Consider the following 25,444-nt stretch of genomic DNA (forward strand, 5'->3'; position numbering starts at 1 on the left):
TAGCTCTGTGCAGTGTGGTGCTGTGCATGACCCTTCTCTGAGTTCCTGGTTGAGTCCTGGCACGCTGCCCTAGCTGTTTGCTGGATGGGGAGGGAGCAGGGAATGAGAAGGAGGAGGGTGGCCTTGTATCTTTCGTTTCAATACATTATGTTTCTAAATTATTGGTATCATTTGCTGTGGAAAAAGAACTTGTTCTGTCATCATGGTTGTCAGGTTTATACACTTTTTGCCCTCTCGCCGTTTTAGCGTATAAATTCTCATGAGTTTTGAGGTAATGTGAGGAGACAACTTTTCTTGCAGTGTTCTCAATACTTCATACTGCTGTTACATTGCAAGAGCAGGAAATGTCACGTGTGTACAAAGGGTGTAAGAATACAAATACAGTTCTTTAAACACTCTCGGGCTTCTGAGAACAATAGCATTTCTCAAGACTGACTGATCATGTTGCGTATACACAATGCTTTCCCTCTCTGCTAAATACTTACGACAAGAAAGAGAATGAACTGTTTATTTGTCAGCTAAGTATATTTTCCTCTGGCTACAATCTGCAAAAGATAAGTGTTAGTATAGTCAATTTTTCCACGTCAGAGCAGAGCTCCAGCTGATGCCACTAGAAACATGTTCCTGCACACACCTGTTAGAGACACAGCAACTCCCTGACCCAGAATGAAGCCCCAGGTTACAGTTTTCCAGCACGGGGCGTCTCTGTAGTCTAGTTTGTGTCAGCTGTTGTTTAAGCACCACGTTAGCTAGAGGATGTTTAATTCTGTGCCAGGACAGGGCTTCATTCTATCTAAGTATGGATTTAAACTGAACAGGGTTGTTTGTCTGTCTTGATTGTTTTTTCCAACAACCCAGATCTGAAATACAGGGGCATGCAACATGCTTATAAACATTTTCCAGTGTATCACATTTGTCTCCCTTGAGGGAAAGGACTAAGCAGGAATACTCCTCAAGTACTCCTGGGAACTTCTTCCTCTACTCTGGGATGCAATGCCTCAAGATTTTTCTTGTTTCCTTTCCATTGCTGAACAACCCACAGCTCTCAAATTATTTGTAGGCACTTTTCTAACAGGACTATACAATCAAGATGAAAATGACTCACTTATTATTATTTTAATGTGGTACTGTTCTTCTTCATCACTTCTGAGAGCTTGGATTTGCAGTTCGGACCAGGTCCTGCCTCTGCCTCTTCTTGGCACCTCACTGCTGGAGGGTGCAGGTAGCACCCAGTGGGACAGCTTGGCCAGAATAATTCTGGCCCCTTGCAAAGCTGGGCATGTGCCACAGTAATTTGCCTTTCCTCTTATGCAGGTTAACTAAGAAAGGACTCAGACCCTTCCCTGAATCAGCTTCCACATTTTTCTCAAGAGTTTTGTCATGAAAGTCTACAGCCTTTTTAAAGAGGAGCAGATAGACATCTCCAATAATTTGGGGCAATAATTTAACCCCAATGCAGGACAGATACTCTGGCCTCTCCACAGCTTCCCAATCTCTGATTGAGCATTTTATCACTTGTCCCAGTGTACAAGCAGTTGCTTTTTTCCCTTATGAACAAATTGCTAAACCTTCTGTTTCCCATCTGCTGAATTCCTGGTTCCAGAAAACCATGACAGAAGCAACACAGTGCTGCACTCCTTGTCCTTTGGGCCTGCACAGGAAATGTCTTGGCAGTGTGGGTGTATGGTGGCCTCAGTGAACTGGCCAGTCTCGAAGCCAAGAGAGATTCAGGAAAGCTTCTGCTACACAAACCCATTTAGCTCAGGGGATCAGGTTTGCAGCTTGGTTTTAGGCAAGTCCCTTTGAGGCCTTGTTGTGACCATCATGGACTGCCTTTCATAGCTGGTTTTTTATTACTTTTCTGACCTCTTAAAAGGGCCTGAGAATTTTTTTTTCTCTAAAGACATGTTCCTTTGCTCAAGAGTATGTATTTCAGTAATGTCTCCTGAAGAGTTACGCTACCCATGCAGAGGACATACTTACTTTGGAAGCCCGGTTCAAATACTTCTACCAATAATTATACTCCTACACCTCAAATTATAAAAGATCATCTTTTGTATATGAAGGTCTGAGCATCAGACCGTGCTCCTGACCCTTTCTTAGCCATAGGAGAACCTGTGATATACAATGAAAAAGAAAACTGTGCAGAACAACAGTAGTTTGATCACTTATTTCTGTCCTTTCCAAACTAACAGGTTCCTGTCTTTCATTTTACCATTAAATGAATCGCAGGATCTTTCATCTGGCAATTGTTATATTGAATTCAGCCAATATGTACGTGCAGTTAAACTGACATGTTCCTGAGTTCTTGATCATAAGCTGTCCTGTGCTGAATAGCACAAACCTGACTGTTTCACCATCCTGATGAGTTTTGCAGCGTAAGTGAAGTCCTGAGAAGGACACTGCTCACCTGAGAAAGCTTCTCAGCAATTTACTGATGGGTGTGTTGCCCCAAAAGAATTTTAATTGTCAAGTTTTTTAATACACTGGACTCCATTACTTGAAACAAAACCTTGAGTTGTTTACCTTTTCAGATTAGGTTATGTAAGTCTCTAGGTCTTAATTGGGAAAGTAATCAGACTTCTAGGAAGTGCTGAAGAAGCACATTCTTTCTCATTCTCTGAAAAGGCAAATTCCTTTTCATTTCTGCTTTACTACACATCATCCAAAGCAATGGGAAGATTTTCATTATTATCAGTGGACTTCAGACCAGGGCTATGGCCTTAATGGTAGAACTGGTTTTCTGATCTTAAGCCTGAAACAACAAAGAATTTCTGTGTGTTTATGGTTTTATCTTGCTATCTAATCGTAACAAGCTCTTCCTCTTTTTTTTTTCTTTCCCCCCGGACCCTTCCTTGCTAACAGTGATGACTTAGATCTTTTACAAGTTTGAAAACACAGGCTTTTTCAATAGATTAGATTAGTAAACCAAGATATTACTCTGACTTCCAAAGATGTGAGTGCATTGGGAAGAACACGGATTCAAAATAATGTTCAGCATAGCATTTAAAGGAATTAAAACTTTATTTGGAATATAAATATAAGTATATTTTGGAACAGTGGGCATGATATCTAAGGAGAGAGAAAAAGATAAGGGAGAGAGGTAACACCTTTTATTAGACCAGACTGAAATATAAATCGAGAAAATTACACAGGGTTTAAGCAGATATCTACAAACTGATCATCTCTTAAAGAAAATGCTCCTGGTATGTGTGAAGTAGATGGACCATTATTTTGAAGTAAAGCAGAAATGAAAAGGAATTTGCCTTTTCAGAGAAAGAGGAGGAATGTTTCATAACTTGTTTAAATTACTAGTGTACATGAAAGCAGAACTTGAAGTTATTTGTTTTCAGTTGGCCTGTGGTTGGAAGGAAGTTCCACCTCTGCCTAATTACCTAACTCTTTCCTTGGGTAGTGCTTCTCTTGACCAAGTACCTGATTATATCAGTCTTAAAAGAAGAACTAAGCAAAGTGAGGAGGCAGCAGCTATGTGTCATAGAGCTAGCTAATGACAATAAATTCACAAGTGTGCAGCTGGAGCCTTCCAAGCTTTGAGGACAGGACTGAACATCTCTTAGAGAACTGGGCTACAAGATACTGTGAATCTCTGGGAAGGAGCAACAGACAGGGCCAGGGCATGGGGGCAAATCTTTAACTTTGAGCTCAGTAAAGAAGCAATTGCTTTGCAAAACTGCTTGTTTGCCTGCGTAGTCACTGGGGGACGGAGCACTTTATGGGGACAGAGGTTCCGCTAGTACAGTCATCCCACCTGTCCTGAAGATGGGGTCTGCACTGCGGAGAGCTCCTGGGAAACAGAAGCACTAAGCACTAGTGTCTAGAGTGATGGATCTACAGGCTTTCTCTTCCCCATGTACATCTAGATTGGATTGCTTCCTTTGTACACTAGGGTGCTGGGGTGCAGAGTGATTTTTACTGTCCCTGTTTCTAAGCACAAGGAGAGAGAGAAACATTTTACATGGCAGTGAGGGTACGTGATACATGCCCCAGCCTGTGTGTTACATGGGACCATGCTAATAGTAAATTTTACTTTCTCTGTCCTCTGTGATACTCTACTGCAGGCAGAACAGATTATCCTCTTTCTGAGCAAATCAGTTTTCCTTTCCATATTTCCAGAGTATGCCCTTTCCATATTTCACAGGTTCAACAAACTTTGCAAGAGTTTGCGAAGTGTAAGCACACAAGAAAAGGCAGATACAGGAGACCCATTTCTCATTTGCACTACAGCCACTTGGCAGTAGGCAAGAGCTTCAAAAGACAGCTCACACTAATCTTAAGGTGCTTTCAAGCTACCAGATGGATGTAAATACTACTCACTCAGTGCATATTTGTCCTGCACAGTACCCATCCCTTAATTGTGCAGACACTGTACAGACAGAAAAGGCCTGCATTGAGCTTCTGGCCATCTAAAGATAATGTGCCAGGATTTAATCTCCTGCAGAGCTTGTCCTTCTTACCTAGAGAGAGACATGACTTGCGCCACAACATTAATAAACAGATGTGAGCATGCTGCAGATGGATTTCCATTTGGATGTGTATCACTGCGGTCTGCAATAGATGACCTGTTCTACAGCAAAGGAAGGTGCAGAACGGAAACTGCATACGGGTGAGATGATCCATGAAGTAAAACATGCCAAATATGTACTGACCACTTTTATGGGAGACACACACGAAGGAAGCATCCCTCAAATCATTACTTTTGGATGAAACTACCACATGCCAAGCAGAAGTATCGCTGTCAGTGCTTTCTGAAGGAAAGAGCAGCATGTTGAGAAGCCCTGTGCCTTCCTGTGATGTTCACAGAGAGATTCGTCCTCAGCATATGCACTGAAGGGAAAAGATTTATCACTGACAATCCAGTGCAGTGACAAGAGGTCAGATGTAGCTGACCTCAGGGACTGCTTAATTGGTAGAAACAGAGGGAATTCCCTCACAACATTGATGATCTTTACTGTACCGAGAATGATTGCTGGCACCATGCATTTTAACCATGCTGTCGCAAGCTGGAAACATATTATTTTGGCAGAAGACACCACCATGTGCTGGAGCATGGGCACTGCATGTGGGCTTTGCTGAAGGAGAAGCTGTTACAAAACATAGTAACTACCCTGGTGGAGTTTTTGGCCGTGCTATGATGTATTTTTTCTGCAGTACCAGAACAAACGAAAGGCCTTGGACATTTTTTCATAGAATCATAGAATGGTTTGGGTTGGAAGGGACATCAAAGATCATCTAGTTCCAACCCCCCTGCTGCCAGCAGGGACACCCTCCACTAGACCACGTTGCCCAAAGCCCCATCCAACCTGGCCTTGAACACTTCCAGGGATGGGGCATCCACAACCTCCCTGGGCAACCTGTTCCAGTGCCTCACCACTCTCACAGTAAAGAATTTCTTTCTAACATCTAATCTAAATCGACCCTCCTTCAGCTTAAACCCATTACCCCTTGTCCTGTCACTACAATCCCTGATAAACAGTCCCTCACCAGCTTTCCTGTAGGCCCCTTCAGGTACTGGAAGGCTGCAGTTAGATCTCCCCAGAGCCTTCTCTTCTCCAGGCTGAACAACCCCAACTCTCTCAGCCTGTCCTCACAGGAGAGGTGCTCCATCCCTCCAATCAGCTTTGTGGCCCTCTATTTTTTAAAATATGGATTAACTTGAAAACCTTTCAAACACACTTTTAAGGTTTTCTAAAATAGAATTGGAAAAATGGAAGAAAACTGAAATGAGGCTTCAGGGAACAAAGTACTCAAAATGAATTCTAACTTTTTAGGTGATTGTTTCAAAATGAAGATGCTCATGATGATGATAATTCACAACACAGTACCGATGTATCTCTGCGGCTTCCAGTTGAGAAATCAGCTTGTTTCACTCAGGGTCCCCGACAGCATACTATACTGCATGCATGAGACCTGCACATGTACAGGAGATAGTATGACTGAAAAGAGCACCTACTACTTTATTTTATGTTTAGGAAAAAAATTATTGTAACCAACTGTGTGTAATGAGAGTTTTTCATGGCAATGTGAATTTTAAAGGAGTGAGGAATGTAAATGTCTTTAAATAGTTACAAGATTAAACATTAAAAAACCTGGGCTCTTCTTGGCACCCTGACTCATCTGCTCCCATGGACTGTGTGATGAGACCCACTGTTTTAGTGCAACACCCACTGGAGGAGGAAACAGGAGAGACCACCCCATGATCAACTTGAAGGCCAGAGGTGCTGCAGTCCTGGAGCAGAAGTGTTAGCATTGCTGGAAGGGGCTTGTAGGTTTCTGTCTGACCTGAAAAGCCTAAAAGCAGATGACAGGACGGACATTTACTGAAGCGTCTCTTGTAATCTGCCAGGTGGGAGAAGCTAGTTTTGAGTCTGCTGCATGCAAGAGGACTGTGCTAGTTATCAGGGTTACATCCACTCTTGACACAAGAGTAGAAAGTGTTTACTGGATGCAAACTGTGTTTAAAATCCTAATAGAATTATCAGTTTTAATTCTCTGAAATCAAATAAATAATATTTGATTATAGGACAAATCACAGCCCAAGCCTGTTGGCTGCTTTGCTGCCCACCAGTTTTATCTATGTGTTGAAGAGATCAGTATATGCTCATTGAATTTAGCCAGAATTCACTGTTTTCCAACAGAGAACTTCCCTGCTCAGATCATTTTCCAGCACCTGCATTTGGTCTTCACATAAATCAGTATTGATATCTGGGTCAGATTTTCTCACAAACCTCTTTCTTCTACTGAAAACCAGCAGGACTATGACACATATTTAGCAACACCATCAGTTTCAGAAATATACTCAGTCAAATGTTTATTGACATAGGATTCCTGTTTTAGCTCAGCATTTAAAATACCAGAACTCATATTCTTTCCTGTATATTAACAGCACTTTACTCTTTTTTACTTGCTTCCCTTTACCTATTCTCTCTGTGTTGCATTGTAATATTTCATGTGTATTGAATCGGCTCCTTGTGAACCTGCAGAAGCTCACTTCAGTGACTGGGTTTGACCTGGCTGCGACTCCCAGCTAAAGCTGCAGTGAAGCCAAAACTCCAGGATTCAGGCTTAGCTAAATTTGGCATTTTAATTTTCGATCTCTTATCCTTTTCTTCTGCCCCTGATTTCTGGCAAGCCCCTGGGAAACTCACTTCATGGTCTTCTCCAGCAGTCTGCTCAGAGATGCATGATGAGATTTAGGGGCGAAGACAAGGCAGAGAAGACCTCTGCCCTGTTAACAGACTAATGGCAAGATTGCTTGGTACATGGCCTGCAAGCTGCCTGCTCTGGCAGTGTCAATGGGTAACTTCAAGTGCTGGTGGCTGAAACCAAGCTGTCTTCTGAGGCAGAGTCACAGGAATGTTCCCTGTGGTCCCAGAAGTATCCAATGCCTCATCTGAAGATGTTGGCATTGCAGACTTGCTCAGAAACCTCCAATCCAAACTCCTGTCAGCTGATCTCTACCAGGACTGGATGCGTGCTTTGGAGAAGCAGAGCAGCAAGAGAGACTGGAAGAACTGGAAGAATAAGTTTTTCAGCAGTCCCTGCTATGGACCTGCTGGGACCTCTGTGTTAAAGGATGGCAGCCCAGCCAGCCTGGCACTGGGCCTTGTCACTGTGGATTTTTGACAGGTGAAAAATGGCGGCAGAGAGGAAGGTCCAGAGGTGGGAACTCTGTGGTGGACAGAGCAGCAAACTTCAGGGCTGTATGCCCCCTCCCAACCCCAGAGTCAGTAACTGCATGCTTGGCCGCACAGCCCAGGGGCAGAGGATCCACTGGAGCTGGTGCCATTAGGGAAGGGTTAATTGCCCTCGGAGGCATGCAGGCAGCACTGGAAGCTGTGGGATAGGAGGGTTTATGCACAGCTTGGAGCCATGTTGAAGACCTTCCTCGGGGGTAGGGACTGGCTGGTCCCCCTAGACAAGTGCACAGCTGCACATGCGTGGGAGCTCACACAGAGCCAGGCTGCATCCACACCACCTGCCCAAGGACCCTGCTCATCCAGATGAGCTTGAGGAAGGAGCAAATGCCTGCTCTGACCCCTTCATCAAGGAACAAATCACCCCAATACCGACTCTGCTCCTCCTGTGCTTCCTCCAATTCCTCATGCTCCTCTTCCTCCCACCTGGTGTGCTCTCAGCCCAGCTGCTTTTCACCTGCAGGACCCAGTGCCCTCCACTCTCTGCCAAACCTACTGCCAAGGTCTGGGCAGGAGGATGAGGAGCAGCAAGCCCTGATGCAGGGGCTCCTGCAGGAAGCCCAGATGTTCCTGCAGCAGCCCTAGCTCCATGCTGGGAGTTGCAGCCCCTGGGGAATCTTGCAGGACAGCTGGGGACACTTGACATGGAAGTCAAGCTGATGCTGGAGGTGTTGATTCAGGAAACTGTGCAGCAAACTTTGCTCAGAGATCTGACATGGTGTCAGAGTTTGCCCAGGTGCCGTGCCAGGAAGAACAGAAGAGGCAACCAAGAGAGGAGAAGATATGAGTCACTAAGAGCAAATGGGACTCAGTAATGCTTTTTGTAGGCGATATGATCATCTGCAGCAATGAAAGGCCAGACTTGAAATAGTCTGATTTGCCTCAAAGGGTCTTGCTGGGTTTGAGATCAATCAGAAGAGTCTGGTCCCTTCCTGCCACACTTTGCAGAGAGCTTCCATTCCACAACATAGGGCAGGAGTATTTCTTTGGAGCAGGTATGCTCCAGGGACCCTGTGTGGTCAGGTACTGATCAAGGGTCAAAAGAAGACTAGGAAAAACAGGCCTGCTGCTGAATGGTTCAGGGGACCTGGTAACAAATTACATGGAAAAGGCCATGGTAATAAATGACATGGAAAAGGCCAAGCTACTCAAGACTTCCCTCCTCAATGTTTACTGGTAAGACCAGTTTTCAGGAATCCCAAGTCCCTGAGACCCTAGGGCAAGTCTGGAGCAAGGAAGACTTACCCTCAGTGGATGAGCAGTAGGTTAGGGACCACTTAAACAAACTGGACATACATAAGTCCATGGGGATGAGTGCTGAAGGAGCTGGGTGATGTCATTGCAAGACCACTCTTTGAATGGTCGTGATGATGTGGAAGACTGGAAGAGAGAAAACGACACTCCTATCATCAAGAAGCCAAGAAAAAAGACCTGAGGAATTACAGACTGGTCAGTCTCATCTCAATCCCTAGAAAGGTGGTGGAGCAACTAATCCTGGAAACACGTTTCAAATACATGAAGAACAAGAAGGTGAACATGTGTAGTCACTATGATTTATGAAGGGGATAATCATGCTTAACCAATGTGATGGCCTTCTACAATGAGGTGACTTGCTTGGTGTCTGACGACAGAGTAGATCCAACAGTGGATACTGTTTACCTCAACTTTAGTAAGGCTTTTGACACTGTCTCCCAAAACATCCTTGTAGAAAAATTGATAAAGGATGGGCTAGAAAATTGGACAGTGAGGTGGTCTGAAAACTGGCTGAATGACTAGCTCCACAATGTTGAGATCAGTGGCACAAAGTCCATTGATCAGTCACTAGTGGTGTAGCCCAGGGTCAATATTGAGGTCAATACTGTTTAACATCTTCATGAGTGACCTGGATGATGGGACAGAGTGCACTCTTGCCATGTTTGCAGATGATCCAGAATGGGGAGGAGCGGCTAGAAAAGGTGGTTGCACTGTCATTTAGGGGGACCTGTATAGGCTGGAGAAATGGTCAGAAACCAATCTCATGAAGTTCAACACAGAAAAATATAAAGTCCTGCATCTGAGGAAATATAACCCTAGGCATCAATACACCTGGCTCGCAGCTGTTTTCCTCCAGTCATATCACATGCCACAATTATGGGGTCATGGTGGATTAAGGCAGCAGGTGCTATTCTAACCAGAATGTCATGTGCCCAAAGCTTTCTTGGCCTTTTAAAACATTTTACTTGTTTAAAACAACTTTAATGTTGGAAAATTGCCATTCCATCTATGTAGGGAATTGCTGCTGAGCTGAAATAATACAAGTGTCAGGCGTGATACCCTACCCTTTCTGCTGGCTTCATACTGCTTTTGAAATGGGCTGCTCTCAGGGGCTTGAATGCACTCAGCAGCAGTAAAATGATTAAAGATTGCTAATTATTTTTTCGGTGTTAATAATCTGTATGCCTCATGTAGTGTACAGCCCACACTGCTCTGCCCTTCCCTTTTCTGTTAGTACCTGTGCCCTTGTTGTGCAAAACAAAAAACAAACTGCGCCTGCCGTCACGTGTATCTAAGTAAAGGCTTTAAAGTCCCTTCTTCTAAGCTTTCTTAGCTACAGATTAGGACATTCATCCTAAATGAAAGGATGAGAGAAGGATAATTCCCAAGATGCACAGAATAGCTACAGCGTTTGACAAATCCTGCTGACCTCCCCCCAGTTTGCTGCTCCTCCTCCATCCTCCCTGGCTTGCACCTCCTCACCCACATAGGCAAAATACCTTGGAGGATATTTTTAATGCATGTGAATACAGAATCTAATGGGTGGATTTTTTCTGTGCCTCTGAGTGAAAGCACTGCAGTTGAAGGAGGCTATGCTCTTCCTCCCTCCTTCTCCTGTGTGCAAAACTCAACCAAGGAATTGCCAGTAGAACTTCTTTTTTGTACCTCAGTCATGTCTCTAGTAAGCCCCCCACCCTCACTGTTGATCTTAAAGCAGCCTCACAAAGAATGAACCCAGCAGGTGTTCTTCATCTGCTTTTCAGAAACAGAAAATATTTTGGAGGGTTGATGGTCCCAGTGTTTCCTTTTGCCAAAAGAATCATGCTGCATGCCTCTGGTCCCCTGGCTAGCCCTTGTTCCTGGTTGAGGGACCTGCTCCAGCAGTGACAGGAGAGCAAAAAGATCCAAACACCATAGTCCAGCTGTGGCACTTTGACTCATTGCTCTCTATTTAAAGAACTCCTTTGACTGGGTCTAGGCTAGTGACAGGGACTGATTTTCTTCTTCAGGCCCTGATCCCTTCACTTCTGGCATTGCATTTCATTCTGTGCTCTATCAGGAGAGTTTAAGAGATCAACAAGAAGTAACATCACCTTGAATTAACAGGTTTTTGCCATGCTTTTTCATGATGTCTCTTTGTTTTCAGCCTGGATGCAAACAGTGGTTGAGAAAGGGTCCAATGCATTTAGCTGGATGCAGGCAGTGAGCAGCCAGAAGCTCCAGAAGCTGCTGAGGAGCCTTGGCTGCAGCAGCGACCTCCAGGTACTGGGGTGGGCAGAAGCTGCTGATCAACTCACTGCTCAGAAAGGAGGGACTGACCCCACAGTTTGTAAGCAGCAGTTTTCTCCTCCAATCTCTTTCCAGTTGGAAGAGTCTGATCAATTAAACCGAGGATTGGGAAACAGACTTTGAAGCAGGCAAGTTGACTTACCATGTCTGGGTGCTCAGAGATGAGCATGACTCATGGCGAGTTAATAAGGGAAGGTCACATTGGCTTTTTCTGTATGAATGAATATCTGTAATACGCATCAGAAATAGTTTTTCATTTTACCCATTGTGAGTTAACAGAAATTGCCATATTTTTGACAGGCAATTTTTACAGGTGAGTTTAAAATTAGTTTAATATGAACAAACCATGTCAGATCAAGGTCATCCTGGAACAAGCTTCTTCAAAGAGACTGGTTAGCAGTTAGCCCCAATTGCAGAATCAAAACTAGAAATGGATTTAGAAATAGAAATGGAATGCAGCCTTGAGTTGCTGAAATTAACTACAAAACATGTACTGGGTGAATTAGGGGCTTCTCATTGTGCGTCTAGATGACTTTTTGCTACTCTTGATCCAGTTAAAAAGCAAGACTTGTTGATTGCACCGTAGAAATGAGAAGCAGGCCTGGCATTGATATGACTGCCTGTGAAATGAATTAGTCCTTCTCTTGCTGGCTTCTCTGGCAGAAGTGATGAAAGATGATTCTGGTAAGGCCGGAAAAAGCTTGTATTTTAAGCACAGGAAACCTAAACCATGATGACAATCACTCAAGCTCCTCCTGAGGCAGTAACCTGAGAAACTAACAAATTATACTAACCTCAGCCTTTCAAAATTTTCCATATTTTATTTACTAACAGTCCCAGTTATCCTAGAAAGTCCACTTTCCCAAAGTAAAAATAAACAAGTGACAATATTATGTACATAACCACTAAAAAAAAAAAAAAAAGTAGGTATGTATGTATGCATGCATTTACCAGGAGTTCTGAGTTAATGTCTGAGCTGGTTTCCTTTCTTGGATTTCATGAATTTCAGAACTCGGTCTGACAATTGCTTTAAGGTAATCTAATTTCAGGCTCCTTCTGAAAGACTGCAGACTTTGCCTCTGCAATTCTCTGCTTAAGCCTTTCCTTTGATTTTCTATGATCTATTAGTATTTCACAGCTGATTTTTTCATTTACATTCCAGTCAGATTTCTCCTTCCTACTTTTGTTGATGTTTTTGTTGTCTAGTCGTTACAGCAGAGAGAAACAATTTCACACTAAAACTGTTTTATATCCTCTTGTGTTAATGTTTTTTGCTAGATAAACATGTATTTCCTTTCCATTAGAAATTGTTAAACCTATGTGGGCCTGTATAACCTGAGCAGCTTCTTTGATTTAGTTATAATATTACATAATAACATATAATATATAATATATAAAATATATAATATTATTTTCACAATGTTGGGGTTTTCCTGTCAGTTGTTGCACAAACATATATTCTGGTTCTTAGCTTCCAATCCGCATTTTGCTAATGTTGCAGACTTCAGGGCTGCTGGCATAAAGTATCTAGCTAAAATGATTTCATGCTATGTTCTCTGATATTGGTACTTTTAGAAAGGAGGAAGAAACCAAAAAGAATCCAGTATTGTGGAAGCAAAACAGTTAATGTCTCATAGGCCTCTGCAGGCCTCCCTCATTAAGACACATTTGCAGGTAAAGGTCTTGCCAGTCAGCAAGATTTAATTACAAAGGAGATGATTATTCATAAAAGGAGTGGATTATTTGTAAAAGGATGTACTGTCTAGAACCTCTTCATCTGAAGGATTTAAATTGCTGTTGTTATCTACCATATCCTGCTTATCTGACACAGTTTTGGTGAAGAAGGGGTTGTATAACCTGCAGGTATATCAACACTAACTGCCCCATTTGGGCAGAGTTGTTATCAGCAGGGATAGTCACTCTTCTGCTCTGCGTTCTCTCCTATAGCAATAGTAATTAAAATGCTTCTGTTCTGACCTGATCTAAATAATATTCCAGTTATTTCTGCAACAGTACCAACACTTTTCTTCCAGGACATCCAAACAAATTCATGCCAGTGTAGGATCATGGAGCTAAAGCTCCTTTGAATATTATTAACATGCACAGCATTAGGTTCTTGTCTTTACTTCACTCCTTCTTTGACATCAAGCTTTCAACATCTACTCAGATCTCACCATATCTCTTTTTTGTGATATGGTGCAATTTTATCAACTTTCTGTAAAATTGGCAGTACCTCTGTTATTTCCGAATTTTCACTCAGTGTTGTTTTTGCTGTACATTATCTTTGTTAATTTCTTCTTTTTTATAGCAGGGTTACTAGGATCAGCAGAACATTTTTTTCAGCAACTCATCTATTTTTTACAAAATTTATCTCTGGGCAGTCTTTCTGTACACCACGTTCATAAAAGTACCCTATATGTTATTCCCAAGAAACTACAGATCTATGGGATCTGAACACATGACTTTTCAGGCACTCCTGTGGGAGATCTGATGCATTATGTCAACTCTGAGCAACATACATGGACTGATATTTTCCAGTACTGCCCTAAGTGAAAGGGAGGTTGCTCTTCTGCACGCAGGTGGATGGGGAGGTGAGAAAGAGAGAGAAATGGTGCAGGGGTGTTCCTGGATCTCGCAAGAAAGGCCCAACAACAAATCACTTAATAAACCAGCTGTTTTAATAAAACAGAATAAAAAGAGGAATATAGATAGTGAGTAAATCTTATGCAAGGTACCCTGCTTTCATGCAGCATCAGAAGGACACCAGATGGATTTTCCCCACAGCACGCTGCACAGATTCTCTTCTCCCTGCCATGCTGCGGTGGCTTTTCTTTTGTGTAACAAACAGGAACCTATATCTTCTCCTGACAGGCTGCCATATTATCTCTGTTGTAACATCACCAGTGCACAGCACAGGCTAGCATGGGTAACTCCCACAGGTTCCCGTATGGCACCTACTCACGCGAACACACTGGCCTGAAGTACAAGGCCCAATAGACATAGCTTGCTCAAGATCACAAACTCCTCCATGTCTTCTGCAAGGCTCCCAATACTGTTGTATAAACTGATGGGAGTGCTGTAACAAATGTAGATGTGCCCTGCACGTGCTTGCGAGACAGCATCATGTATTGGTGTTGGCAGGAGTATTATAAACATCTGGTTCCTTCTAACAGTGAGGAAATTTCCACCAGAATCTTTTGTGTTTGCTCAGTCATTGCTTAGTGTTGGAAGAAGGCTGTAATGGCAACCTCTGTTGCTCAAGGCCTTCTTGTCATATTGAGGTACAGCCCAGGGAAGGTAGGAAGAGAATGAGCTTAACAAATAATAATGAGCAAGCAGGAAAAAACATTGCAGCCATTTCCTTTGCTACCTCCTCCCTGCAATGTGAGTCAGTAAGGCCACCATTTTCATCTTCTCTTTCTGATGCTATTGCATGGATAGAAAACCTTTCTCCCTTGCAGCTTGAAAATTAACAAGGCCTTTTCAGTTTACTATAAAGACTATAGAGGTGAGAACCAATGCAGGCTATTCCTGGACAAAAGAAAGCCTACATGGATGACACGTAACACCTGGTCTCTTTTCTTTAGGTTTGTATGGCTATTATGTACAGTACAAAAAAGACAGCAATTTTTTACAGTAGTAAAAAATGTAGCATCAGCACAGAGTAGAAATTCTTTTCCAGCTGCGTGATACAGTGCCTGAGTTTTCTAACTGCAGGTTACCAAACTGCTTTTCTTGGCATGCATATTTGTAACTAAAATTCAACTACACTTTTTGAAGAAACATGTCTACTAAATTTGAATACAGGTAATTAAATTCTACTTACGTAAAAGCCTCCCTCCAAGCTGACCTAAGTACAACTTATTACAAAAGAAAAATATGTCCAGTATGAAGGATGAATAATTTTTACCACGGATCACAGCAACCCATCACAACTGAGAAAAAGGATTAACACTAAAAACTAGTTGACAGAATGAGATATAAGTTGTCAGTGAGACTTCTGTGAAATTACTAACCAGCAACTTAAGCAAATATTCATCTGACTTACTGTTTCTGAAGATCTGTTCTGAGACAAGATTGCAAACCTGTCCCCAAACCTGGAGATACTGAAAAAGAGATCGTGTGCCATCTTCTGGATGCCACAAGACACTGCCATTACTAAATATTAAAACTTTTTGTAAAATCTCTCTCTCCATGCTGACAGACATCAGAACAGAATGTATGCAGTAGCGGCATATTTAGGACTTTTTTTCTTCCACTTCTCCTTCTTTTATATATATTAACACCATTCTTTTTTTTTCTTCAGCTTAAGTTATGTAAACAATGATTCTGTAAAAGTCAGCCAAAGTTACTCACACTGAAGCAATGAATTAAAATGTTAGCATTAAACAGATGGTGGGGAAGTAGGATGAGAGAAAAAAGAATTAGGAAGAGGGTAAACTTGAGGTAGAATAATTTTTTAAAATAATTTTGGCCTGATGATACAAAATTGGGAGGAATGGCTGACACAGTACAAGGCTGTGCTGCCATCCAGTGAGATCCAGGCAGACTGGAGAATTGGGCAGAAAGGAATCAAATGAAATTCAACAAGGGCAAGTGTAGGGTCCTGCACCTAGGGAGGAGTAGCCCCAAGCACCAGTACAGGTTAGGGGCTGACCTGCTGGGAAGCAGTGCTGTGGAGAACGACCTGTCCTGGTAGACAACAGGCTCTCCATGAGCCAGCAATGTGCCCTTGTGGCCAAGAAGGCCAATGGGATCCTGGGGTGCATTAAGGAGAGCGTGGCCAGCAGGTCGAGGGAGGTTATCCTCCCCCTCTACTCTGCCCTGATGAGGCAACATCTGGAATATGGTGTCCAGTTCTGGGCTGCCCAGTTCAACAAAAACAGGGAACTACTGGACAAAGTCCAGTAGGATGACTAGAAGCCTGGAGCATCTCCCTTAAGAGGAAAGGCTGAGAGAACTGGGTCTGTATAGCCCAGAGAAGAGAAGACTGAGGGGGGATCTTATCAATGCTTATAAATATCTAAAGGGTGGATAGCTAGAGGATTGGGCCAGACTATTTTCAGTGGTGCCCAGTGACAGGACAAGGGGCAACGGGCACAAACTGGAACCCAGGAAGTTCTGACTGGAGAAAAAACTTCAGTGTGAGGGTGACAGAGCACTGGAATGGGCTGCCAAGAGAGGCTGTGGAGTCTCCTTCTCTGGAGATATTCAAAACCTGCCTGGACGCAATCCTGTGCAACCTGCTCTAGGTAATCCTGCTTTAGCAGGGGGGTTGGACTAGGTGATCTCCAGAGGTGCCTTCCAACCCCCACCGTTCTGTGATTATCCTATAAAATAACTAGTGCCCACAGATCTGTGAATTGGTAGCATTAGTGTTTTGTGATGTGACATAATCTGCTTCTCAAGACAGACCCCATCATTCAAATGAACTGGTTACCATCAGCTTTGATTGCAATTAGATATGAGCAAGTCACAGATACTTAGGCTGCTTTTCCTTATTAAAAATTAGCCAACAGAATTTGAGGTAACTAACTCCATTGGCAATTCTGTAACTAGTTACACTAGTAAAGCTAGCAACTGTGCCTTATAAAAGTAGTTGGAAATGGTTGGGAATTCACTTCAAGGACTTTGATGATCCTTCAAGATATTGATATGTGCTTTTTTATAAATATGCGCAAGTACACTACAGCAGTCCTGAACAAGACCCCCAGGACTTTTTTGGCATATATACCACTGACATAAACAGACCAGCTTAGGCTGTCTACTATGTGGTAGAGACTGAATACGCATATGTATCTGCTATCTTGAATGGCACATGTACAAATTCAATTTATTTCAGCTGGATCAGGCCCACAGAAAAGACAGTGTTAATCAGCTGGGCATATTAAAGCAGTGTAGTAACACATCTACAACATGAAAAGTGACTGGAATGGGGAAATTAAAGGAGAGAAATGTGGAGGGGACCTTTACTTTCCAATACAGAGTGAATACAGGATGAGCGTTCCTGTCCAGATGTATTTTCCTGAAGGAAATCCCTGCAGTAGTAGGATGACAAATCACGGGCACATACAAATAATTTTTCTTTAGTAAGCAACTACAGTTTGTCATAATTACACAACAACAACAAAATGATATTTTTCATAGATTTCCCCAAGGGTCTGCCTTATTCTGAAGCATTTGAGCTTTTCTGAAAGAAAAAGCAAAAATAGAATTACTGGGGAAAAAACAATCACTGTTTCCAGGCACAGGTGCAGAATGCAAGATGTGATTTCTCAGGTATGAGGGCTTAGAGAACGAGGTCTGGCAACTGCCCGTCACCAGGACCAGGCCTTGCTCATCTGCATTGCATTGCACGAAGGCTGCTGGACTGGCCGGATCCAGCCGGTCCCTCAGCACGGAGTCCAGCGAAGTCAGTCCGCAAGACTCACACCGCCGCGAGCCTGACAGCCGACTACCGTTCGCCCTGAGCGCTGCCGCCTGCCTCCGTCCGCAGACCTCCCTTGGTTCGGCTCCCCAAGCGGGTGACCCGCTTCACACCGCGCAGGCTGTCCTTCCCAGCCTCCGCAAGCGGCCTGCCCCGCGCGGCCGGGCGCCCAGCCTCCGGGAGCAAGCCCCCACAGCCCAGCCGATAGAACGGGCAAGAGACAACACTACATCCAACCCCGAGGCAGCGCAGAACTTCAACCCGCCTGGGTGGGTGGGGTGGAAACGGGGGTGTGAGCGAGTCCATTTTTGAGGGGAGGCAGGTGCTGCCGGAGACTCTGTGAACTGAAGACCAGAGCGCTCCACCTGTAGCTGCTCCTCCTCGTGGTAGTGCCCAAAACAAGGCAGAGGTGAGCGCTGCGCGCGGCTGGAAACGGGGCTGCGGGGCGGGCGGGGAGCTGGCCGCTGCTGCCCGCCATGAGGCACCTGCCGTACTTCTGCCGCGGGGAGGTGGTGAAGGGCTTCGGCAGAGGCTCCAAGGAGCTGGGCATCCCCACCGGTGAGCGGGGTGCACAGGGGCCCGACCCGGGGCGATGTCACTCCGCCTCCCCCGGCCGGGTGAGGGTGACACCCCTCGTGAAGGCCACCAGCGAGGCGTTCGCCGCGGCTGGGCCTTGGCCAGCCCGCGCGGGGCCGGTGGTCCGCACCGGGCCCTTGTCCCGGGGCCGCGGGGTGGCAGGAGTGCACCCGCCGGCGTCGGGCCCGGCGGGTTTCAGCCGCCGGTAGCGCTCAGACCACCTGAGCGGAGCCGTGCCGTGCGGAGCCGCCGCCGCCCAGGGGGAGCACGGGCGTGTGGTTGTCCTGCCGGATGGGGGTGCGGGAGCTCGGTGGCGGGTGACTGAGGTCGTTTGGACTCGGGAGACGCCCAGCTGTCCCGCACTGTAGCGCTATTGGCATGACTTGCTCTTTCTGTGATAGGCTTGCCTTGTTCCGCGATAGTTTTTTTGGTGGTTTGTTTGTTTGTTTTTTCACGTTCCTGACAGCCTTGTTCACTCGTTTGTGTTATTTTCCAACCTGCTGTTAAACAATTTTTTTCTGTTTGGTTTTTTGTTAGTTAGCTCATCTGATAATGAACATGATGATTTGCAAGATGCTGAAAGGTGATCATACGCTTTGTGTATTGTGATGTGATATGGCCGTTTGAAAAACGTCCCTTCTTATAAACTTGTTGGACCTCAGATTAGGACAAGAAACAAAGCAGACACTGGGAGTAGCTTTAAGGAGGGAAACATAAAGCTAATAATGCATAGATTAAAAAGCAGAGCAAGTGCAGGTGTCCTAGAGAGAAGTATGTTTTCCCATTGCTGTTGTCTGTTTGACCTGTTTGAATACAGATAGAGGTGTCATTCCAATTTCAGTCATTTCTAAAGACAGGCTGAAGTCAGTGGGCATTTTGCACAATTTGTAATAGGCAAGAAAACTTCCCATAACAAATCGTGAGATACTGGACATGTAACATCATCTGTTCAGATAAACTTAGTTTTTTTTTCCTTGATTGTTTATATATGCCTTGTTAGTATCAGGGAATGTGGGAGGGAAGTTTTTTCTGCTTATGAACTGGGATAGAAATCCACTAGCTGTAAATTCTTTAAAATCAGCTTGAAACCTTGCATGAAGAACTCTACCCATGTCTGAAGTAGAAGTAGGACAGTTGTTTGGCTAAAGGCTTAGATTTATTCCCCTCAGTCAGAAAGGAACCTATTTATTTATTTTTACATATTTCATGTACTAAAAAAAATTTACGTAAGTAATTCTAATTGGCAAGTGACTAAAATCATAACTGAATTTATTTTTACATATTTTATGTACTAAAAAAAACCCCCTAAGTAATTCTGAGATGCTACTTTACAGTGCAAAAGAAACTTGATTTTTCTGTTCTTGAACCATAGTAAAGCAGTAGTAATCCTAATAGTGAAATGCATTTAGGCTGCATATTTTAGTTTATTCATTTTAACTATAGAATTAACTATTTAACTATAGAATAGAATGTATATAACTATGAAATAGCCTGTGGATATGTGGTAACTCTGGTATTACCACAGAGACTACCTTTTATGAGGCTGTTTTGTGGTTTATACTTTGTAAGTGGTACGTTGCATCACTATGATCATCAGTGTTCTGCTTGTAAATAGCATGTAGACAGAGCTTGGCTTTTAGGTGTTTGAGAATTCTGTGAGATGCTTTACTTACACAAATGTACGCTTTCTAAAATTTTTGCAGCTAACTTTTCTGAGGAAGTAGTCGAAAGCTTTCCATCCGATATCCCTACTGGTATATACTATGGATGGGCCTGTGTTGGAAATGGCGATGTGCTTAAAATGGTTTTGAGCATAGGATGGAATCCTTTCTATAAGAATATTAAGAAATCAGTGGTAAGAACTTTACTTTGTGAGGTACTTTGATTATAATAAATGATTATAATAAATTATAATAATAATTATTCATTGACTTTGAATAAGATAAGCAGAATTTGATCCATAAATGAGATTAGAAATTCCCTTTGCTGTTAGAAATCTATTTTATATCTATCTCAAGTGTTTGTATTCTGGACAGGGAAAAAAAACCTTCCAAAAAACCTCTCAGTAGCCATAAAGCATTCAGCTGTAGATAGATAAATTTTCTTTTCATTTGCCTCTTTCACCATTACTTAAATACTTATGAAATCAAAATTTGTATGTCCAAAGTGTGCTGATACCTAGAGAAGCATAAGCTTAATAGATGTATTCAATTTAGTGGTTATGAGATGTGTATAATAAACTGGAACATAATAATCTCTCATCCTCTGCAATCCATCTACATTTAAAGTGTGATATTCTGGGGTATCTTAATCTGTAATGATTTTTCAGTAATTCTTCTTTTAAATGGTGGTATCCATACATGTGGTGCTGTGGCTGAATATAAGAATGAAGATCCAAAAGTAAATAGTAACAAGGCAGAGTTAAAATCCTGAACTGTGGCATCTATGTTTTTCTTGCTGTCAGGTGCTAGTGCTTTTCCTGACTCTTGCAGAACTTGGTTTTAATTGATAATACTTGGAAGCAGTTTTATTTTGACATGAATCCCTGCTTTGAATATAGCTCTTTCCACTCCTTTTAGAATTTTGTCATTCAGTTCCTGTGAGTTGTAAAAGCTCTCTTTTAAAACAATTGTTTCAATCAAATTCATTACAGTTATTTGGACTGAGCAACTTAATGATCAAACAAATTTAGACATTATTTGTGATTTTCTGCCTTGAAAGTCTTACCTTTGAAATAAATATCACAATATTCCTAAATGCCATGCAAAGTAAAATTCTCCATACTAACATAATCAAAAGCTCTAGCCTCTTAATCTTGCATAATACATGTTAGACTAAGTGTCTCCATTTTCCTGGTATGTGTGGGAGAGAATTCAAATTAGAGGTATTAGCTCAGCATCCTTGCAACAAGGGAAATAAACTCAAAATGCATCATGATAATTATCAACGTATTTCTCTTCTTTTAGGAAGCACACATTATCCACACTTTTAACGATGACTTTTATGGAGAGATTCTTAGCATAGTCGTTCTTGGATATATTCGATCAGAAAGAAACTTCGGTTCTTTAGGTCAGTATTGCAGGTCTCTTAAACTAATGTTTTATTTGTCATGTTCTTTCATATTGGAAGTACTGTGTCATTGTTCTTTCTCTGTCTTCATAATTGGCTGTTTCATGTAGCTGTTTCTCAAAGGCAGAGAGGCCTTACAGACAGATCTGGGACAGACTAGAGAGCTGGGTAGTCACCAACCACATGAAATTTAATGAAAACAAGTGTTGGATTCCGCACCTGGGGTGGGGTAATCCTGGTTATACATAAAAGTTGGGGGGTGAGAGGCTGGAGAGCAGCCCCGCAGAAAGAGATCTGAGGGTTTGACTTGAATATGAGTCAACAGTGCGCCCTGGCAGCCAAAAGGGCCAACCGTGTCCTGGGGTACATCAAGCACAGCATCGCCAGCCATTCAAGGGAGGTGATTGTCCCACTCTACACTGCACTGGTGTGGCCCCATCTTAAGTACTGTGCCCAGTTCTGGGCGCCTCAGTATAAGAAGGACATCAAACTGTTAGAGTGTGTCCAGAGGAGGGTGACCAAGATTGTGAAAGGCCTCAAGGGCAAGACTTATGAGAGGTGGCTGAGGTCACTTGGTTTGTTCAGCTTGGAGAAGAGAAGGCTGAGGGGTGACCTCATCGCAGTCTACAGTTTCCTCAAGGGGGGCAGCAGAGGGGGAGCTGCTGATCTCCTCTCTGGTGACCAGTGATAGGACATGAGGAAATGGAATGAAGCTGCGCCAGGGGAAGTTCAGATTGGACATTAGGAAAAGGTTCTTCACTGAGAGGGTGGTTGGTCACTGGAACAGGCTCCCCAGGAAGTGGTCATGGCACCAAGCCTCTTAGAGTTCAAGGAGCATCTGGATGATGCTCTTAGTCTTATGGTTTAGTTTAGGCAGTCCTGCGAGGAGCAGGGAGTTGGACTCAATGATCCTTATGGGTCCCTTCCAACTCGAGATATTCTATGTTTCTATGTCTTACTTTGACTTTTCAGTAAAATGTTTCTTTAAGCTGAGTCTACTAATACATAAATCAATCATATTAAAAAAAAAAACCAACAACCAAAACCCCACAACTTCCAGATTATCAATATTTATTTCAGTCTAAAAATAATATTGTCATGTCAGTCATCTGAAGAGTAGCTTGAAAATCATGAGCTTGTTGTAAAAGCATTGGTCTAGTCTGTCCATTTCTTTTAAAAATGATGCATCTGTGCTAAAACTGAAACAGTTAATGAAATTCTGTTGACTTTTTTGATAAAATGTCTTGGAACAAGGAAAAAGTAGTGTTTACAGCAGTGAAAAGTACAACACATGTCAAAAGCGTGTGATTTTAGAGACACAGAATCTTGCCTTTCCAGCTTCATAATAATAAATATATTCTGCCTCTGTGATTTCTGGTGCTCTGTAGCACATCCCTTTTCACTTGCTATTGTGTGTTCAGAATTCAGACCAACTTTTAAATATTGCTTTTTTTTAAACTTCTCTTTTGCAGAGGCACTCATTTCAGCAATTCAAGAAGACATTGAAGAGGCAAAACGACAGCTAGATTTACCAGAACATCTTAAATTCAAAGAAGACAACTTCTTTCATCTGCCAGAAGGCAAAACAGTAAACCGCTAAACAAAACCATGTGGTTTTTTCTTTTAATCTCTGGGAACTCTTTTTGCACTACCATGTATCATTTAATATATGATGTATGCGTGTGTGCTGGCTCTGGCTGGGATGGAGTTAATTTTCTTCATAGCAGCTCATATGGTAATATGTTTTAGATTTGGGACTAAAACAATGAACATAACACACTAATGTTTTAGCTATTCCTGAACAGTAGTTGCACAGCATCAAGGCCTTCTCTGTTTCTTGCACTGCTCTCCCAGTGAGTAGATTGTGGCTGTGCAAGAGGTTAGGAGGGTACACAACCAGACAAATGACCTGAACTAACCAGAGATATTCCATGCCATATAATGGTCATGCTGAGCAATAAAATGAAGAGGAGGGGTTTTAGGGAGGTTGGCCATCTTTTTTTTTTTTTTTTTTTTTTTTGGGAACTGGCTGGGCATCAGTCTGCCCGTGGGAGGTTTTGAGTGATTGCCTTTGCATCACTTGTTTTGTTTTCTTTTTTTCTTCTTCCACTTCTCCTTTTCTTGTTAATCGATCTTTATCTTGATCCATGCATTTTCTTGCTTTTATTCTTCCATTCTTCTTTCCCTCTCCCACTGTGGGGGAGTGTGGGGGAAGTGAGCTAGTGGCTGTAGGATGCTTAGCTGCCTACCACGGTTGTCCTGCAACATGTTTAGGTAATTGTGAGTGGAACGGAACACTAAAACCACACAAGATGGTTTAAGTTTGTTTGTGTTACTTGATCTTTTAACCAGTCATGCAAAAGGAGTAGAAGGCTGGTTTTAGGTCTTTACAGAAGAATCCTGAACCCAGATATTGCCAATCATTTAGAGATGTTAGCACATGTGGAACAAGACCAAAGGTAGTTGTAACCTCTTCTGCCCCCAAGGTGTGGAGAGTTAAATACTTCAGTGAAGACTGTCAGTGTTTCAGACAGAGAGTTTGTTATTCCAAACTCTTTTTCCCAATTTTCTGTCATTTTTATATCTGGATTGTAGGTAGCAGCTTAGAAAATTTTTATATTGAGTAAAAAATTTACCTGTGGTGCAGGAAGCCAGTGATTAAATAACAGTAACAAGGATAATTCACTATAGTCCTATTTTTAATATGCTATACAGCTGTCACATTTGTAGCTGAGATGTCAATTGAAATTATTTACTATAATTTCAAATTAAATAGAGGAAATGACTGTTACTCATTAAGTTACTGGAATGTGAGATAGATACTTCTGCCTAGTTTACTGTGCATAACTTATATAATTGTCTTCTGAGGAAGTGTTTCACTAAAGTTCAGTAAGTGAATGACAGGAAGAAAGTTGCAACACTGCAAAAGTTCAGACTTAAACAGTGCAGAACCAGTCTAACAATATTTCTGCTCTTTGGACCCTAAGACAGAGGAGGTAACTACAGGCAGCTGCGTTAGATGAGGAAAACTTCTGGGTTGGTCACTATACTGACAGCAAAATCAATGACTTCAAGGTTGAAGTTAGAATGTAAAGCACAGGAAAATCCATTCAGCCCTCTGCACTACATGCAGATAAGATCCAAACTTTTGACTGCAGATCAGTGAAAATCTTAGGGGATTAAATCATGGCAATCAGGTGAAGTCCCTGGTGACTGTAAAAAAGGGAAACATTGCACCCATTTTTAAAAAGAGTAGAAAGGAGGACCCTAGGAACTACCTCTCAGCCTCACGTCTGTGCCTGGGAAGACCATGGAACAGATCCCCTTAGAAGCTCTGCTAAGGCACATGGAGGACAGGGAGGTGATTTGAGACAGCCAGCTTGGGTTCACCAAGAGCAAGTCTTGCTCGACCAATTTGGTGGCCTTCTATGACGGAGTGACTACATCACTGGACATGGGAGTAACCATGGATGTTGTCTATCTGGATGTATTGGGTTTGTGCGGCAAGGTTATGGTAGTGGGGGGGGGTGGGGGCTACAAGGGTGGCTTCTGTGAGGAGCTGCTAGAAGCTTCCCCCATGTCCAACAGAACCAATGTCAGCCAGCTCTAAGACGGACCTGCTGCTGGCCAAGGCCAAGCCCATCAGCAATGGTGATAGCATCTCTGGGATAACATAGTTAGGAAGGGGGGGAAAAAAAGGAGCAGCAGCTTTTGCAGCCAGAGAGAGGAGTGAGAAGATGTAAGAAACTTTGCAGACACCCAGGTCGGTGAAGAAGGAGGGGGAGGAGGTGCTCCAGGCGCTGGAGCAGAGATTCCCCTGCAGCCTCTGGAGGACCATGGTGAAGCAGGCTGTCCTGCTGCAGTTCATGGAGGATGATGGTGGAGCAGAAATTCCACCTGCAGCCTCTGGAGGACCCCACGCTGGAGCGGGTGGAGGCACCTGAAGGAGGCTGTGACCCATGGCAAGCCCATGCTGGAGCAGGCTCCTAGCAGGCCCTGTGGACCCATGGAGAGAGGAGCCCACACTAGAGCAGGTTTTCTGGCAGGACTTGTGACCCTGTGGGGGACCCACACTGGAGCAGTCTGTTCCTGAAGGTCTGCAACCTGTGGAAGA

The 25,444-nt window shown here is 43.1% G+C and overlaps 1 protein-coding gene across 1 annotated transcript; it reads left to right on the forward strand.

Annotated features, from left to right (window-relative positions):
• The first annotated feature begins 18,125 nt into the window (after positions 1-18,125).
• Positions 18,126-23,911, forward strand: LOC129199471 (riboflavin kinase-like). The gene is made up of 4 exons (XM_054809996.1): positions 18,126-18,243; positions 19,965-20,116; positions 21,228-21,330; positions 22,803-23,911. The coding sequence occupies exons 1-4, from the start codon at positions 18,162-18,164 to the stop codon at positions 22,928-22,930; spliced, it is 465 nt and encodes a 154-aa protein (XP_054665971.1). The 5' UTR covers positions 18,126-18,161; the 3' UTR covers positions 22,931-23,911.
• Positions 23,912-25,444: the final 1,533 nt, after the last annotated feature.

This window comes from Grus americana, chromosome Z, assembly GCF_028858705.1.
Source record: "Grus americana isolate bGruAme1 chromosome Z, bGruAme1.mat, whole genome shotgun sequence".
NCBI classification, from domain to species: Eukaryota; Metazoa; Chordata; class Aves; order Gruiformes; family Gruidae; genus Grus; species Grus americana.